Source organism: Anolis carolinensis, chromosome 2 (assembly GCF_035594765.1).
Source record: "Anolis carolinensis isolate JA03-04 chromosome 2, rAnoCar3.1.pri, whole genome shotgun sequence".
Taxonomy (NCBI): domain Eukaryota; kingdom Metazoa; phylum Chordata; class Lepidosauria; order Squamata; family Dactyloidae; genus Anolis; species Anolis carolinensis.
In genome coordinates this window covers 76,641,064-76,658,199 of record NC_085842.1, presented here as the reverse complement: position 1 = coordinate 76,658,199, position 17,136 = coordinate 76,641,064, and the positions used below count along the sequence as shown (strand labels likewise).

The 17,136-nt window shown below is 38.0% G+C and overlaps 1 protein-coding gene across 2 annotated transcripts in view; it reads left to right on the top strand.

Annotated features, from left to right (window-relative positions):
* Positions 1-16,126, top strand: part of iars1 (isoleucyl-tRNA synthetase 1) — a 106,826-nt gene extending 90,700 nt beyond the window's left edge. For both annotated transcript variants that reach the window (XM_062970004.1, XM_003217661.4), the window contains 6 exons: positions 151-327; positions 4,144-4,255; positions 6,340-6,465; positions 8,094-8,234; positions 9,000-9,152; positions 15,548-16,126. In XM_062970004.1, the coding sequence (XP_062826074.1) occupies positions 151-327; positions 4,144-4,255; positions 6,340-6,465; positions 8,094-8,234; positions 9,000-9,152; positions 15,548-15,630 (792 nt within the window). In that variant the 3' untranslated portion in view covers positions 15,631-16,126. The remainder of the gene's footprint in view (positions 1-150; positions 328-4,143; positions 4,256-6,339; positions 6,466-8,093; positions 8,235-8,999; positions 9,153-15,547) is intronic.
* Positions 16,127-17,136: the final 1,010 nt, after the last annotated feature.

The window sequence follows — 17,136 nt, the reverse complement described above, 5'->3', positions numbered from 1 at the left end:
TCTTTTCTTCTTTCTTGTTTTTTTAAAAAAACAATTATGCTAGATTTTAAACAACTTGTTCCATAAATAGCTCAAATAGATTTTACCGTGTCGCAAAAACTGGCAATAGGCAATGTTTGAGACCCGTTGGTGTTGCTGATTTTATTACAGCGCAATCTTGTTCCTACCGATGAGATTACAGTATATTACCGTGCACATCCAGAAGGTGATTATCTTGAAACTGTTATTAAGGAACATACAGATTTCATTTATGCAACAATAAAGGCTGCCTTGAAGCCATACCCAGTGCCTACCTCCAAAGAAGTGCTTATTCAAGAAAAAACCCAGGTAAGAACAAATACAAACCCTTTAGAGCACATTTACCTCACCCATTATCTGAATAATGCATTGCTCACATTAAATGTTTATTACAGCACACAACTATATCCATTTCAAATGTTCATATTGTGTAACATGTTTTAAGTTCAAGAAGTCACTGAAATAATCCGAAGTTCTTCCACAATTAGATTGCCTTATTTTCCCTAATCAGTGTTAGGGTTGCTCTTTTTGGCAGGTTTTAGGTTATTTAACTAGTAACAGTGATTGTAGGTTGAACCTGGTGGAAGGATAATGACAGCTCATGTTCATTTCATATGTTCTGGCTTTTTTCACCCAGGTCCCCACATTACATAGCTCTTGCTCCAAATCCCTAAATGACTCACAAGTCTTATGCATTGAAATAATCTTATCTGCCTTCACCTTGATGTTGTTGCTCTATAAACTCATGTTGTTTTAGACTGCTCTGAATGATGTCCAATTTATCAGAAATGTCCTGTTTGATTTTGACTGAAGATTTAGCTGGGTGTTCATCTTCCCATGGAAGAAGGCTGCTGTTTCTCTCTTTAGCTGGTGCTCAAAGTATACTGCCCTTGATCTTAAAGGAAGCATGTATCCATAAAATTCCACTTTGAGAAACCATATATATTTGTGTCCCATCATCTCACCTTGTAGCAACATCTTCTATAGCTCAATCGTGTCATGTATGAGGACTCCCTTTTATTATTCTCAGACTTCCCTCCCTTCAGCTTTATTGGGTGCTGAAGGTTAAAAATGTTTTAGGATGGCAGAGAGGTAGATTTCTTCTCTTTGTTTTCTCTACAGCACACGTGTCAAACTCAAGGTCCGTGGGCCAAATCTTGCCTCACCATGTTATTGTATGTGGCCCTCCAGATTCTAGACGACAACGCCTGTATTCCTCATTATTAGACATCATAACCAGAGCTGATAAGAGTTGTGATACAGTAACATCTGTAAGGTTGAAGTTTGTTCTGTTTAGTCAGGATAGTGGGAGTTCAGTTTAGATACAAGGCTTGTGGGTATGGTGTCTGTCCTTTAACTTTTCCCCAACCTCAGAGCCACAAGTGCCATTGGGTTGCAATCCCCATTATCCCCAGTCCGCATGGCAGATAATCAAAAGGGATTGGAGTTGTCTGGAGACCTACATTGGGTAAAACTAAGGAGCACTCTGACCACTATGTATCCATGGATTCAACAGCCCCTTGAAGGCAACCATAAGGCTGATATGGCCCTCAATGGAAATGAATTTGACACCCCTGCACTACAACATGCATAATTTTGGAAAATTCAATCAAATTTCTCCCACTCCATTATTTGTCTCCTTTTTCTGAATTTGAGAAGCTCGTATATTGTAAGCTTTTGTAATAACATAGTAACTCTAGTCCCTGGTCATTTTGATTGGATTTTCCCAACTCAACAATTAGTCATTTATGGTAGTGATCATCTAAACTTTATGCAGTAACCAAATGTGGTTACCATACACATATTTAAATGGTAGTTTTCATTCCTAATAATCCCTAGCAGAGAATTCACAGCTGCCATAAACAGAGCTATTTTCCCTCACTATTGTACTATCACTAGGTAAGTAGGGTTGCCAGATGAAATAAGGGACAGGGCTCCTTTTCCTTTCTACACTGAGAGGATAGGAGACTTGTTCCTTAGGTCATCTGGCACCTTTACCACTAATTAGCAGTGCTACAATCCAGAAAGTTGTGAATTTAGGATTTTTTGCGTTCCACTTTTCATTTACTTATTTTGAACTGCATTTGCAATTTTGTTTCTGATCTTCTCAAATTAGAAACATTCTTCACAGCCAGCAGTTAGTAAGCAATCTTTCCCACACTGTAGCGATATGTCTACTCCACAGTTGTCTCAGGAGTTATGGCAGTTTGTTGCTGGCTCAGATACAGGATTCAGCCTAACTTCTGACCATGTGCCAAATGTGTTTTAATGCCCTGAATATAGAATTAAGTGTGGTTTTATCTCAATGGCACAACTCAGAATAAAAAGGTTATACTCTTTGCCTTGCCTTTGAGCAGTAATCTTTTGTGGAGTAGTATATGCCTTATGATGAAGGCATCTATTCCCTTGAAGGTACATAAGGTGACAGAAAAATACACATGACAATCTACTAATAAGACCATAATTAATTGGAACTTAAGCAATCAGGAGAAAATCACACTATTATTTAATGATTAATAAATTCTCAAATATTTGTTAAACGGAAGAATATATTTGTTTATTTTTTTGCCAATACAGTTCATATGTAGTCAGTTCACAAGATATTGGTGATATTCCTGTTCCTTGCGAAAAATTCAAGTTACATGTAGTTTGGTGGTGATTGTAAATTAATGTTCAGTGTTCAGTACCCATGTTTGAAATTCTAGGACAGACAGAAATACACGACATTCTGTAGGAATATAATGGTCTCAGCACAGCATTTTGATTGAGATGGAATAGATAATTCTTGGCAAGTTTTCTTTTTATAAGGCATCTGTTTCTTATTTATGGATCTCCAAGCATGAAAAACTTGAATAATGGTTACCTTCTAGAAAAGAAAGTAACATGTCAAAAATAAAAGGTATAAAAATTTAGAGACAATGGCATTGATTTGCATCCATATTTGGTCTGCAGTACTGTAATCCTTATCCTGATGTACTGATCAAATAGAGACATAAATCAAAGGAACTTTCAGTATTAAGAAAGACATATTGAGTCATGTTCACCCATTCCCTTGTAGTCCATTCTACATTGCTCATGAGGATACTTTGAGCCTTGGGCTAGAGAAAGTAATTAAGAAATTTGAGGAAGAGGAAATTTTCTTTTTGTTAGTCACAATACAAGCATAGTCATAAGATATACAGTACCAATGTTGTGTTTACATTTTAAAGAATAGATCGTAACAATCAAACATTGCCCAGTAACATTTGTCTTTGTGTTTCTGATGGTTTAATTATAATAATTGTCTAACTGCATATATAACAGCAGCAAAAATACATTGTAACATTTGGTGTGTATGTCCTTGAATCCATGTTGAACAATAATGTTAATTCAGCCTTGAAATTTGCCAGTTTCCTGGTGGTTAATAGCCATTAAAATTGCCTCCTAGTGGTCAGGTCTAGCAGACCCTGACACCATCTTATTGGCATGTGTAGTTTAAATCTATTTCTATGCTTCTTTTTCTTTTTTGCTGCTTTGAAAGCTTATTTCTTAGCCCAGGGTCATCTCTGCTAATATCCTCTAAACGGTTATTTACTTTGAAATACCCTGTTTCCCCTAAAATAAGACATCCCCAGAAAGTAAGACCTAGTAGAGGTTTTGCTGAATTGCTAAATAGAAGGCCTCCCCCGAAAGTAAGACCTAGCAAAGTTTTTGTTTGGAAGCATGCCACTGAACAGAACACCAGAACATGCATGATCAGTAAATGTACGTACCATAGATTGTTGTACATGGAAATAATGGTAGTAACAAGAAATTCTTGATAGGATTCAGTTTGTCTGGTGATGATGGTTTGTGATGACAACTACTGTATAGTATATAATAGATGTTCATTTTTTTGTTCAACAATAAATGTGAATTGTTCTTCATGGAAAAATAAGACATCCCCTGAAAATAAGACCTAGCGCATCTTTGGGAGCAAAAATTAATATAAGACACTGTCTTATTTTTGGGGAAACACGGTAGTGTTAGTTTGCAACCATTGTCACTATAATTATTGACAGATAGTTCAAATGTTAGTAGTTTAGATGTTTTGCATACCTCGTCTTGGAAAAATCATGTAAGAAAATGTACCTGTTGTTTATTCAGCTGAAGGGATCAGAACTGGAAATTACACTAGCCAAAGGCACTTTGAATCATCGCATTGAACCAGCATGTGCTTATGTCAATCTGAACATCTGTGTTAATGGTAAAGAACAAGGTAGGGATATATTAAACTGCTTTTTGAATTGTCATCTTTGCCTTTTAACCACTGTAATCTTTAGGAGGAAGGCTGTTTACTGTATATTGGGGAGTTTGTCAGTATAGTCACTACAGTTTTTCATACCACAGTTGACCCTCCATATTTGCAGCATTTGGGGTGCAAGACCTCACAAAAGTGGGAAAACTCTGAAATCTGTAGGTCTTCCCAAAGAACTTGCCTACAGGGAGCCTTCACCAGGCAAAAGTGGGCATCTGGCAGGATCCCCAAAAATGGGGAAGCGTGAAGAACTAGTGGCCAAGGTTTGCCACCACCAAAACTTTGTTCTTCGGATACAAGTACTGTTCCAACCATAGTCTGCATCAACACCCCCCCCCCCCCCAATGAGCTCTTTTCTCCTTCTGCTCCAGCACAGCTCTGCATTAGCCATGATGGAACTTATTACATTTATTTTAGCTTTCTAGTTTGTGCTTGATTTTCTGCAGTAGATTACAAACCCCCCCTAAAATTCCCATTTAATTATTGATGGCAAACTAGCAAATGATCAAATCCATGAATATTAAAGCCATGAATGTGGATGGCTGACTACAATAAAAATCCTTTCTTACCACCCCAAGTCCCTTCAGGAAGAGAGAGTGGGTTTTAAATAAAATTGTTGTTGTTGTTGTTGTTATTATTATTCTTACCACTGAAGCAAGCTTAAAGAGAAAACAGATTTGTTTAATCAGCTTGTATGATTGATGCCAATGGAAACTACTCCAAATTGGCCTAGGATTAATCATTATTGAAATAAATGTGGCTAATTTTACATACAGTAGAGTCTCGGTTATCCGAGATAAAGGGGCGGACCCAATCTCGGATAACCAAACTCCTCGGGTAAGGCGAGGGCTCGCCGAGGGATGTCTCCCCGGATCTCCCTTGGCCAGGCCCTTGCTGGAGGAAAGAGCAGCCCTCGTGGGGTGCTTCCCAAGGGGCGAGGGCTTGGCCCAGGGAAGCAGCCCACAAGCGCTGCTGCAGCAGTGATCGCGGGACGCTTCCGAGATGCTTCCTCCTCCCTCTCCTTCTCTCAAGCTCCCTTCACTCGAGAGAAGGAGAGGGAGAGGCGGGGCGCTTCTGGGGTGCTTCCTCCTCCCTCTCCTCTCAAGCTTCCTTCACTCGAGAGGAGGAGAGGGAGAGGCGGGGCGCTTCAGGGGTGCTTCCTCCTCCCTCTCCTTCTCTCAAGCTTCCTTCGCTCAAGAGAAGGAGGGGGAGAGGGATGAGCGCCCCCAACGGCGCCTCGGATGATATGAAGGCTCGGTTAACTGGGGCTCGGTTAAATGAGACTCTACTGTGTATTTATAAATATTAATATATTCTGTAAATGTGTGGGTAGGGGATATTGAGTACTTAAAATTTGATATTATGAAATTAATGCATGCCGCTATTCTTGAAACAATGAAAATATCACTCAGCACATCACTGATTTTGGCAATTCACAAGTGCAGGAATGTCCACTCATCACTAGGTCATACAGTATGATGTGTAAGGTATTAAGGCCTGTTTAATTTAATTCCACAGGTAATAGTTATTTTTAACACACACGCGCGCACACACACACATAGCTGGGACCCCCCCCCCAAAAAAAAAGGCTATAAGTGTTCAAGGGGATGGAAATATCTGTAGTGAGGATTTTTTCCTATAACATTTGACCCCAGTGCGATTTTATAGGCTACATTTGACAGTTTCCTCAGGTAAAAATGTTGGTTACTAACTGGCATTGCATGAGGGCAGTTATTGAAGAAAACTCATACTCATGTTCTTTTGATTCCATGGAATTAATTTTACAGGCCATTTCCCATTATTTTTGAAAAAATAGTAAATTTCACCTTTGGGTCATGGTGTGTCATTATTTGTTATCAGTTCTAAAGACATTTGTTGTTTTTTTTAATAAATGTGAGTGTAGTGAAGATATTTGTTCCTGGACAAGATAACTATGCCCTTAAGGAAACTTGTCTTGTATGTGTGTTCACAGTATAGATGTAACAGTTTTTGTAACTTACTATAAAAACATTTTTTTTCTTACTTCTCTGTATTTCTCTGTCCAGGTGGAATGGTTTTACTAGAAAATCCTAAAGGAGATAATAAATTAGACTTTACCAAATTTATAAGTACCATGTCATGCATTTTTGGACTTGGAAATTCAAAGCTGGCAGTTTTCTGTGGAAAAACAGGTGGGTAGCAGTAGAGAGCAACAGACTCCTTGATAATACAGCATATTACTATGTTCCAGAGAAAATATCATGATGATTTTTAAAAATGTGTGACTTTTCTCTTGAAAATATTATTTGTCTTGAACCTATTTATTAATTAATATCATGATAAAAATGTAATTGGTAAAAATCAAACCGAAATACTACGTTAAAACATCCTGCTGGATGCTGCTTCTGTGTAAATTTGATCCATTTAAAATAGAAGAGTTTCTGCCTGCTTAGTCCCAGGGAAGCAAGCTATAGGCTACTATCTGCAGCTTTCATACAGTGAAAAATTCATGCTCTTTGTAAGCTTAAACCAATATGTCCTTTTAAAAATGCTTTATTATTGTGGAATGCTGAAGATCTCATGGCTTGTATTTCAATGAAAGTGATGAACTACCTGATTACTTTGTTTTAAAGCTTGGAGTGGACTATGTAGGAAAGCCTGGGAACTACTTTCCAGCTGCCTTAGAATTCCCATGAGTAAAAAAAAAATACATTGGTGATCGTCAACAAGTCATTACTTAGACAATTTGGCTGTATCTAGTTTTAGTTTGGAGAAAGATGGAAGAAAGATGGATATGGAGTTGAGAGGGGCAGGCAACCATACAAGATGGGGGATATCTTGATTATTCATATAGTTTGGGAAATGTCTTGTTCTCTTTCTCTCCAAAGGGACATCAGTATCATTTGTAAATGCAGAGATATTACCATGCCAGTGGGCTCGAGCTATGTGAAATGTGTCACCTAGCTATCCTGACTCTCTTGGTTGGTCGTTCAGGGGAGAGATGCAATTAGATCTCAAATACAACAAATTATCAATACATCTCTTAGGGAAGGGAATTTTCCACCCTGTTTAAAAGAAGCAGTAGTTAGATTGCTGTGGAAAAAGCTCTTCCTTGATCCTTTGGACCTTAATAATTACAGACCAGTGTCTAACCTTCCTTTTTTGGGAAAAGCAATTGAGAAGGCAGTTGCTTTACAGCTCTTCCTTGACCCATTTCAAACCAGCTTCAGAGCAGGATATGGAGTTGGGATTGCTATGATTGCCTTAGTGGATGATCTCCATCTTAACACTGACATGGGTGTGTGTCCCTGTTAATTTTTTTAAATTGCTCAGCAGCTTTTGATACCATCGAAATGCCCACAGTAATTCCACAATTAGGGTTTGGGAGAAGTAACTCTCTTTCAAAGTTGTGCCCTATCACCTGGTTTGTACATGTCTCAGCAACTGAAAAGAGTGTATAGCTGTCATGAGCGATAACTAATAATAACATACTTCCACCATGACTTTTTTGGGTCCTCTTTGAGTACAGGAGGATCAGAGCCTGGAGATAATATGTACTAAGCAGGCAAATATTTGTTTTGAAATCTTCCATGCTTCATACTGTATATGGAGAAGTGGATGCATTCACAGTAAATGAATATTGCATGGTTCAGCTGCTCATGGCATATGTTTCCAGCTTTAAATGTAAGTGCCTTGGAACTGCATCCTAAAAAGGAAAGCCTATTTCATGTAAACAGCAGGCAGTATCAGTTGACACTGGAGGAGGTACTGCATCATAGCTTGCCTGTAGCAGCTTGATTTTTTTTTCTTTTCTTTTCAGAGCTGAAAAACCAAACAGACTTGCTGAGTCTCAGTGGGAAGATGCTTCATGTAACGACGGGGTTAGCACCAGACGTGAACAGCCCTGATGGCTCTCTCTGTCCCTATATCAATTTACAACTAGTGAATGCAAAACCACAAGGTACTTCATATAAGATATTTATTCCATTACAGTGAATCAGATTATTCCTAGGAATTTAAGTCTTGGGCCTAGGTGGAAATCATCACATCTGTCCCTGGCCTTGTTTCTCAGTTTCAGTTGGTTGTGAGCTAAGTATAACCCTTTCATCACATTACTGAGCAGGTACATTCAGACTCTGCACCCTTCTTTTCCTTCTGCCACTGTGATTGTGGTGCCACAAAGGACTTAACTGTGGAGCCATTTCCCTTCTGTGGATTTTATTCAAGGAAAAGTTGAATATTGGAGAGAAAGTTATTCTAAAGTATTGAGATGATATTGGTAGGAATAGGAATAAAAGTAAGTAATGTTTCCGACGCACCCAGAATATGTCAAGAAGCACTGCTGTTGTTGCTAAATGCAGTACAAAAAAAGTATAAATGTTCTGGGCAAATATATGGAAAATATACAGTCATAAACAACTCATGACATTTAATTACAAACTTGATCTCATTTACTTATATTTTGTACTAAATTCTTTTATCAGAGGTATCTAGATCTTACCACAATGTTTTTTAAATAAGCAAATAATGACAACATCCCTTTCACATGCTAGTCAAGCTTAGAATTGAATAATGAATCTCTCGAGAGAAGTAAGTCTTATTATTCCTAGGAATGTATAAATCAGGCGCAGTGTATTGAAGACTGGGTGAAGAAGTCTACCCTTATAGAATATAAGGAAAACTATGTTTTGTTTCTGCTGAAATCCTTATAATGTCTTTTCTCCAGAGTGTCTGAATGGAGTGGTGGGAACTCTTCTAATGGAAAATCCTGTTGGACAGAATGGGCTAACATATCAAGGACTTCTGCATGAAACAGGGAAAATGTTTGGACTCAGAAGCAGACGATTAAAATTGTTTATGGATGAAGGGCTAACAAATGGTAAGCACAGCAAATAGTCATTTTGCAATGAAGGGTAATCATGTTTTATGCTGTGTAATTTTCATTAGTTTTTTCAGGATTTATATATTACAATGTTGTAATTTTTAATAAAATAAAGACTGTACCTTATAGTTAAAACTACACAATGGTGTAACTTGAACATATGCCATAGTAACCCAGTTTTTGCTTTTGTGGAAGTAGGAATTCTGTACTGAGTGTATAATGCTTCAAATTTCGCTTATCCACCTCACTTCCCTTCAGTCTCAAACCCAACATGGCCATTTCTTGACTGCTGGAGAGCTGAGGGATTGGCAGAGAGTCATCCAGTTATTTTCTTATTAGTAGATGCACAAGTGACAGACATTCTCTGAAACTTCCCAGGAATCCTTTGGAGATCCTTGAGGACTGCTGTGTGTTCAGCTATAGGAACGTAGCTGGATACTTCTTTGCCACCAACCAGGAAATTGCCATGTTGGGGGAAACACAGCAAGAAAAAAGTGAGTTTTGGTGTGTTTGGACATAGTTAACACATAATTAACACATTTTCCAATACAGGATCTTTATCACATTATTTAATATGAAGTATGTAAGTGTCATGGTTCTTCCTTCCTGTGTGAAAGAAGACCAGGGAACCTGTTCTGGCTTAGGAGCATGTGAATAGAGTGGCTTTGGTCCTTTGTCCTCTGCTATGGTCCTGATCCAGGTTTGGGAGAAGAGGCACATTTTGGAAAGAGGAAAAGCCTCCACCCATTCTGCTTTTTAAATACCAACCTTGGAAGTGTAGAACCATGAAACACGATGTGACCATAGTGAGGAACAAAACATTAAACTGTGTCCCACCTAGGAAAAGGATCATGACCAGAGACATTGTCCAGACTTGCTTTTGAGTAGAGAGAAAAAGCTGACATAGCTACATGTGGTATCTATAGCATAATTGGACCCCTTTTGGTACATTGAATTACAGTTAAGATTTTAAAGTGTACATTGCTTTTAAATGTAAAAAACAAAAAAGAAAGAAGACCCAAGGAATTATGACTGACTGACAGGGTCGGAGTCTTCTGGATGGGACTCCCTTCCACTGATATGCTAACTACCAATTAATATCTGGAGAAACACTCTGTCATGTCAGTATCTCTACCTGCATTGTGAACAGTGCAGTTTTTGCTGAGATGGACCTAATATTCACTTGGCCTATTAGCTGATCTCTTAAGGGAAGACATGTCGCAATGTAGCTGCAATGGAAATACAGGCTGATGTAAGATTTTCACTGAACTGTTATGGAGACTTTTCTCAAAGAGGGTACTGTAGCCAAAGTACTTTTCAACATATAATGTCTTTGTAATTGAGACATTTGTTTTATTAAACATAAGACTCTTGAAAAGGATATAAAGAACAAAATACAGCACATACAGTATGAATGGGAGATGAAATTCCTTGATGACTTGAATTAATGTACTGCCTCAGAGGAATTTAATATCGCATTTTATTGTTAATAATAATAATAATAAAACTTTATTTATACCCCGCCACCATATCCCCGCAGGGACTTGGGGCGGCTTACATGGGGCAACGGCCCAAACAACATAGGACAAAATACAAACAACATAGTACAAATCACAATATAAAAAAGATAAAACAGTAATATAATATATCAATTAAAACAACAATACAGGATAAAAAATACATTTAAAACATATAAATGGTATTGTTAGAATGAAGGTTTATTTTCAACCTTGTAAATATTACAGGACAGGAAAAAGGTTATTACAGCAAACCTTCCATGTACATGGCCTAACAATTATTGCAGTGAAATGAATGAGAAATAATATGTAAGACGTCTTGGATATTAACATAAAAAATATCTCATTCAGAAAAAAGGTCCTCTCTTTTTATTGTATATGGCTTCAGAAACTTTTTGTCTTATATTATTTCAGTTCTTAGGTTTAATATTACACTTAGAATAATCCACGACAATCATAAATATTAGACAAAGCACACTTTCCTCCCTTGGAAATATGTCATTGTTTGAACTGCTGGAATACCTGTAGACCCAAAACTGTTGATTTGGGACAATTGGACTCAATATTAGGGATAAAACTAAGCATTAAATTGGGAAGTTCTTAGTTCAGGACCGTAATGACTTTAACAGTAGCAAGGATTTTAAAAAAATATTCCTATGATTGGAGGGGTTTTTTTGCATTGAATGATAATGAGTTCTTTACAAAGGTAGTGAGAAAGAAAATATTTGTGGTTAGTGTTAAGGGTTTATGATTGAAAAAGAATGGCAGAGCATTTTGATCACAAGGTTCACAAAAATGATCACGGAAAGCAAGCATCGGTCTATAGCTGGCAGTTGCGGTGTGTCAGCATTTTCTTAGCTGTCGAAGGAAGTGAGAGATTAGTTCTCCTTTCCTGGATGTCAGGCAAGGTGAAAGTCCTTTGAGGACTCTGTACATCACAGGGAACAGAATGAAGGCTGATAGTTTCTGCCAGGCATGATAGACCAAATCTGACCTGCTTTAAGTCCTTTGGTGCACAGAGAGATTAGCTGACGGGGTACTGCAGAACTTTGCATGAAGTCAAGAGTGGCCTGAGTGTCAAGATCAGATATTTGGTGCCTGTGAGAAGCAAGGAAAAAAGTATCTTCTATATTAACAGTGTATATTAATATGACAGAGCCAGCATGGTGTACTGCAATGGTTCTCAACCTGGAGTCCCCAGATGTTTTTGGCCTTCAGCTCCCGGAAATCCTAACAGCTGGTAAACTGGTTGTAGGCTCAAAACATCTGGGGACCCCAGGTTGAGAATCACTGGTGTAGTGGTTTGAGTATTGGACATGGATTCTGGAAACCAGGATTCAAATTCCTGCTTGGCGATAGAATCCACTGGGTAACCTTGGGCAAGGTACACACTTTTAGCCTCAGATAACACTATGATCGGTTCACCTTAGTGTTGAACCTCTCATACTTAGTGTCAAATCTATCAATTTGAAGGCCCACAATAACAAAGTTATTAAGAGCTAAATGCCCACATCAGTAATGTTGTGTTTGTATTGTGTAAATTTCTATTTGCAGGGTTTAATCTTCTAAACATGAATCTAGCTTAAAAGATGGTCAATTTTGCCTATAGAAAAACTGTACTTAGTGGAACCCAAATTCCTCTCATCCTGGCAAGGGGACTATAAAAGTAATGGAAAGGAGACAATGACATTTACTCTCCCCCAAGAAGTGAACCTGAAGAAGGGAAAAAGTACACTGACTCCATTGTCCTTCAGTGCCAGAAGAAGTAGCAGTCCGGCTTCTGATCAAGAAAGGAATGGGTTGAGAAGCAGGTTGTCCTTTGCATCACTTTTCCTAGGAAGTGTTCCTCATGTGGAAAACTGGTCTGTGTTCGAAGGTGATGTTTTCCTGGCCTTCCCATATGGATCCAATCTATCTTCACGGCAGATAGCTTTCTGTGCTGCTCTTGTGATAACAGAAGGAGCAAAATGGTATAATTTACCTTTATTAGATGCTGCACCTACCCAGGGTGGCAGAACTCATTAAAGTACAGTGTAGTGAATGTTGGGATGCCCAGGTTTGTTTTATTAATCAATTGCACACATATTATGGTGATTGCTTTTCTGCAGGCTTTTCTTAACATACTGTCCTACTGCTAATCACGATCTTTGAATGCATTTGTTTGAAAGTGGATTCTGTGTATTTACTTGCAGTAGCTTTACATTCACTCACTGAGAGCCAGCCTCTTTTGTATGAGCTGGTCTTTTAAGTACCTGTTGCAACACAAATTGCAAACTATGAAAACTCCATGTAAATCTGTTGGGGAGGACAAGTGATTCAGCTAACGTGGCATACTGTGGAGCTTTTTATCATAGTTCCTGCTGTTATTAGGGATTCTGGTTTGGAATGCAAAACTGAGCAGAGATTCCACAACAGAGTTTAATATGGCCACTCTGTGAATGACTTAATATCATCTGTTGTTCAGCAAAATCAGCAGGCTGGTGTAAAATTAAGGTAGCAGTCCTAAATATACTTAACAGGTAACAAACCCTATCGAACACTGCAATTCCTCTGAGCAAAAAGGCTCAGAATTGCTCTGTATTGTGTTACTATCCCATACTATCCCCATCATTCCATTTATTTTGATAATGAAATCTGAATAGTGGACATTGATGTCAGAGAACGATGTTGAGGATCTAGGTAACCTTCTGGGAATGGTTTCTGGCTGTAAGATCATTTTATGGAAGAATAGGTTATTCTGCCTATGATCAAACTGCTGTAAAAATCTGTTCTTGCAAATTGTACTCTTGCAGCAGTACTCACATAGCATGAATAAAGGTTAAGATTAACCTTTCACTTTATATAATTCCCATTTCCTCTGTGTGTGTGTGTTTGTGATTGAGATTAAGAGAGTAAAGTTCATAGCATGAGGTTGATTTAAGTAGGGTTAACTGCAATGCAGAGGAAGTGGGCAACACATTTGTACAAGCCCTAGCAATTGTCTTGAGTAAACATAGCCCAACTAACTTCAGGTGTGAGGAAACAAAGCAATAATTGAGTAAATGAGACACCTGAAATGCTTTTTTAATTTGATTTGGATCCTACTGAATAAGGCAGCTTACATCTTAATACTAATCCTGGATATTTTCATTGATGCACCCAGGCCTTTCTTTCAGTTGGATTACAGGTGCCATCTACAAACCTATAGTTTAATATTTGAGTTTCAGATATCATTCTCTTTATAAATGTTAAAAGTTTCTCATGCTTGTATATGGATATCTCTTTCCATATTTATATAAACACCTAGAGTTGCAAGGCTATGTGTGGTTACATTTATTGCTCAAAGTGCATATTTTACAGCTATACACATTTTCCAAAAGTTTGTCTGGATCCTTACCATGGTTCTTTGGCACCAGTGTCTTATGTTCAAATCAAAATAAATGGGAGAGTGGGAAAGAGGATGAAATATATAAGAGAATTTGATTTTCAGTGACCTGCAGCTTTTTAAGGAAGGGCTGGAAGCATATCAAATTTCCTATGGTGCCAGTTGGTTGTTTTTAATAATTTGTTCAATACCAGACCCCCTTTGTCTTTGTGGTTTTTCCAACCAATCCTTTATATCATGAGCATAGTTTCTATAAAAATTAGTCCAGCTGCCAACAGTGGAAAAAAGAAGGTAATGAAAAGAGACTGTAGCAGTACCTTTGATACTGATTTATTTTTGCATTAGATTTTGTAGATATCAGTCCAGTTCTTTACATGAGTCCAGCCATCTTATTGTATCGATGTGTTCCTTCATGTCATATTGCATTTATGACAACCTTAAAGTGAAGCTGTCACAGGATTTCCTTGGCAAGGTTTGGTCAGAGGAAGTTTGTCTTTGCCTTCCTTTGAGCTAAAACTGTGTAACTTGACCAAGCTCACCCAGTGGGTTTCCATGGCAGAATGACATGGAAATTGTTACTATGGCCTCCCCTTCCAAATACTCTTGCTGTTCCTCATACATTTTTTTTATTTAAAAAAACAGGTACCATGGCTGAAACATTGTTTTGTTCAGGGTAGATAATACATGATCCTTGGATGCTGAATTTCATTTTTCCTTACAACTATCTAGTATAGCCAGTGGTAAGGCATGTTTGAAATTTCAGCCCAGTTACATCTGGAGGGATGCAAGTTGCCCAGTCCTGCCTCAGATATGTGGCAGGTAGAAACTGGGGGAAAGAGGTCATCAGTGGTGAAGGGCAGTTGCCAAGTGGGCTCCTTGTACCTCACAAGAGCAAGATGCTTCTCAGTGCTGGTGCAGGCAGTGAAAAGGCTTTGCCCTTTGTGACCATGAGGTGTACCCCTCTTATCCCAGGGAACGGGCAGCTCAACACAGGAGGAAGGCATGCCTCAATTGTCCTAGAGCCAAGACATTCAGGACTTTGAAAGATTATCACAAAACTTCTAATTTTGTCCAGAAACAAATTGGCATCCACTACATTGCATTGCAGGATATGTTGCACACACCCAGTTTTTCCTTTCACTGCAGTTTGGAACAGCTGAATTTTCTCAAGATTCCTCAGGCCAATGTAGAGCGTCATGGATTAAGAAAATCTTGACACAACTAAAGCATATGTTGCCCTAACCGAATTTGACTTCCTTAATACTAGGCTATCCTGTACTCTATCTTAAACTGAATTTGTAAGCTTCCATATGCAATGGTTTTATTTGAATAGGATTTGAATGTTATTTATCTTACTGCTTAAACCTTATTATTTGATTTGTACTCTGCCTTTCCTCAAATATTTGGGTCTTAGAGTGGTTTAATAGATCAATAAGTTATTTATTTTATTTGAATGTAGGAATGTTAAGTCTATTACTGCTATTAATGTTCCATCTTCTTTGCTCTTTCAGAGATTACAAAAGAAACCTCCATGAAGAGTTTAAATACGAAGACAGTATACGTTAATGTTACATCAACAACTGCTGAATGTTAAGTGAATCTATTTTCCCCAATGCTGCAATTTAAACTTTTTGGATGAGAAATCTGATTTGCAATTGGGATACTTTCTTGAAGAATCCCCAGTCTCTGCAGCATGGTTTGAATGACAGCAGAATGACATGGAACGTGTTTCTATTAGTGCATGTGTAATATGCTGCTTTAGGTTTAAATACAGTGAATTTTCATTATAAGAAGTTGTAAAATCTATGCAGAGTAATACCCAGTGACAGGAGGGATCTATGCAGTTAGTTGCCTGAAAAAGAAAATGAGATGAGTACCTCAGTATTGCTGTTCTTTGCCTGTTATTGTGGAGAAGACCATCTTTAGTTTTTGTAATGTTGCTGCTACTGCATCAGTCATACCATGTTATGTTGACTTTAAACCTGATTAAACAAGAGTAACGTGATTGTTCAGAATCACTGATTCATGAAGTATGTGTTATGTCTCTAATGTCTATAATTTTGATCAATAAATTGCTTTATCTAAAATGATGTCTTATTGGTTTCATAGTAACTTTTGGAAACACTTAGATGCCTTCCTCAACTGAGAACGTGGTGATTGATGGACGACTGTAAATACCAGGAATATGCCTATGTTTGTTAGCCACTATTGATCAGCCTAGAAACTTTGTATGAAGAATGTAGTACCTGTAGGTCTTAAATCCAAATATTTTCTACCATGTCCATTGTGGATGAAAATGCTTATATCCCACCCCAAATGCTTAAAGCAGCAAGTCATATTTGAAACTTTTTAAAGTCTGCTTTGTTTTAAAACATTTCAAAATAAAAACAGAATAGAACAAAAAGCAAGTGAATAGCAAACAAAAACAACAAACAAACCAAGAGCCGATAATTTTACAACAGAAATCTTACTTGCTCTCACCAAGGTTTTTTGTGCAAGCAGCCTAAATGTATCTTTTAAAGAACTGGCAGTCTGTAGGGTCACTTGCAGAGGAGGAAGTCTTTTATTTAGGAACTATTATTCTTTCTTGAATGATAGTCAATGAGACATCTGTTGTGGAACTAGGCACATGAAGATACAAAAAGAAGAGATCCTTAAAATGATTCATTCTAGACTGTTTAGGGCTTTAAAATCTAAACAGCAGTTTGAATTGGATGGAAACCAAATTATAACTATATCTAAAATGTTAGGGTAATAGGATCAGAATGCCTCATATCACATATTAACCTTGGCTCTGGTATTCTGAACCAACTGGCCATGGTTTCTATGTTTGGGGATTCTAGCCCTGATCAACGGAGTTACAGTCCAGTGCTGAAACCAAGTACATCATGATAGCTCTACTGTGATTATGAATTCCACCAATCTCAATCTTTCCTCTCTGCTGCCCCCCTTTCTCTAGCTTCTTTTATCCTTTGAGATAGGCAGCAGCCAAGATGCCACACCTTTAATTGTGAAACCTGGTTGTTGGGTATAGACAGCATAGAAAGTCACCTCATTTGGAAATGACCATCTTCAGAAATGCTGGCTGACGCACAGCTGC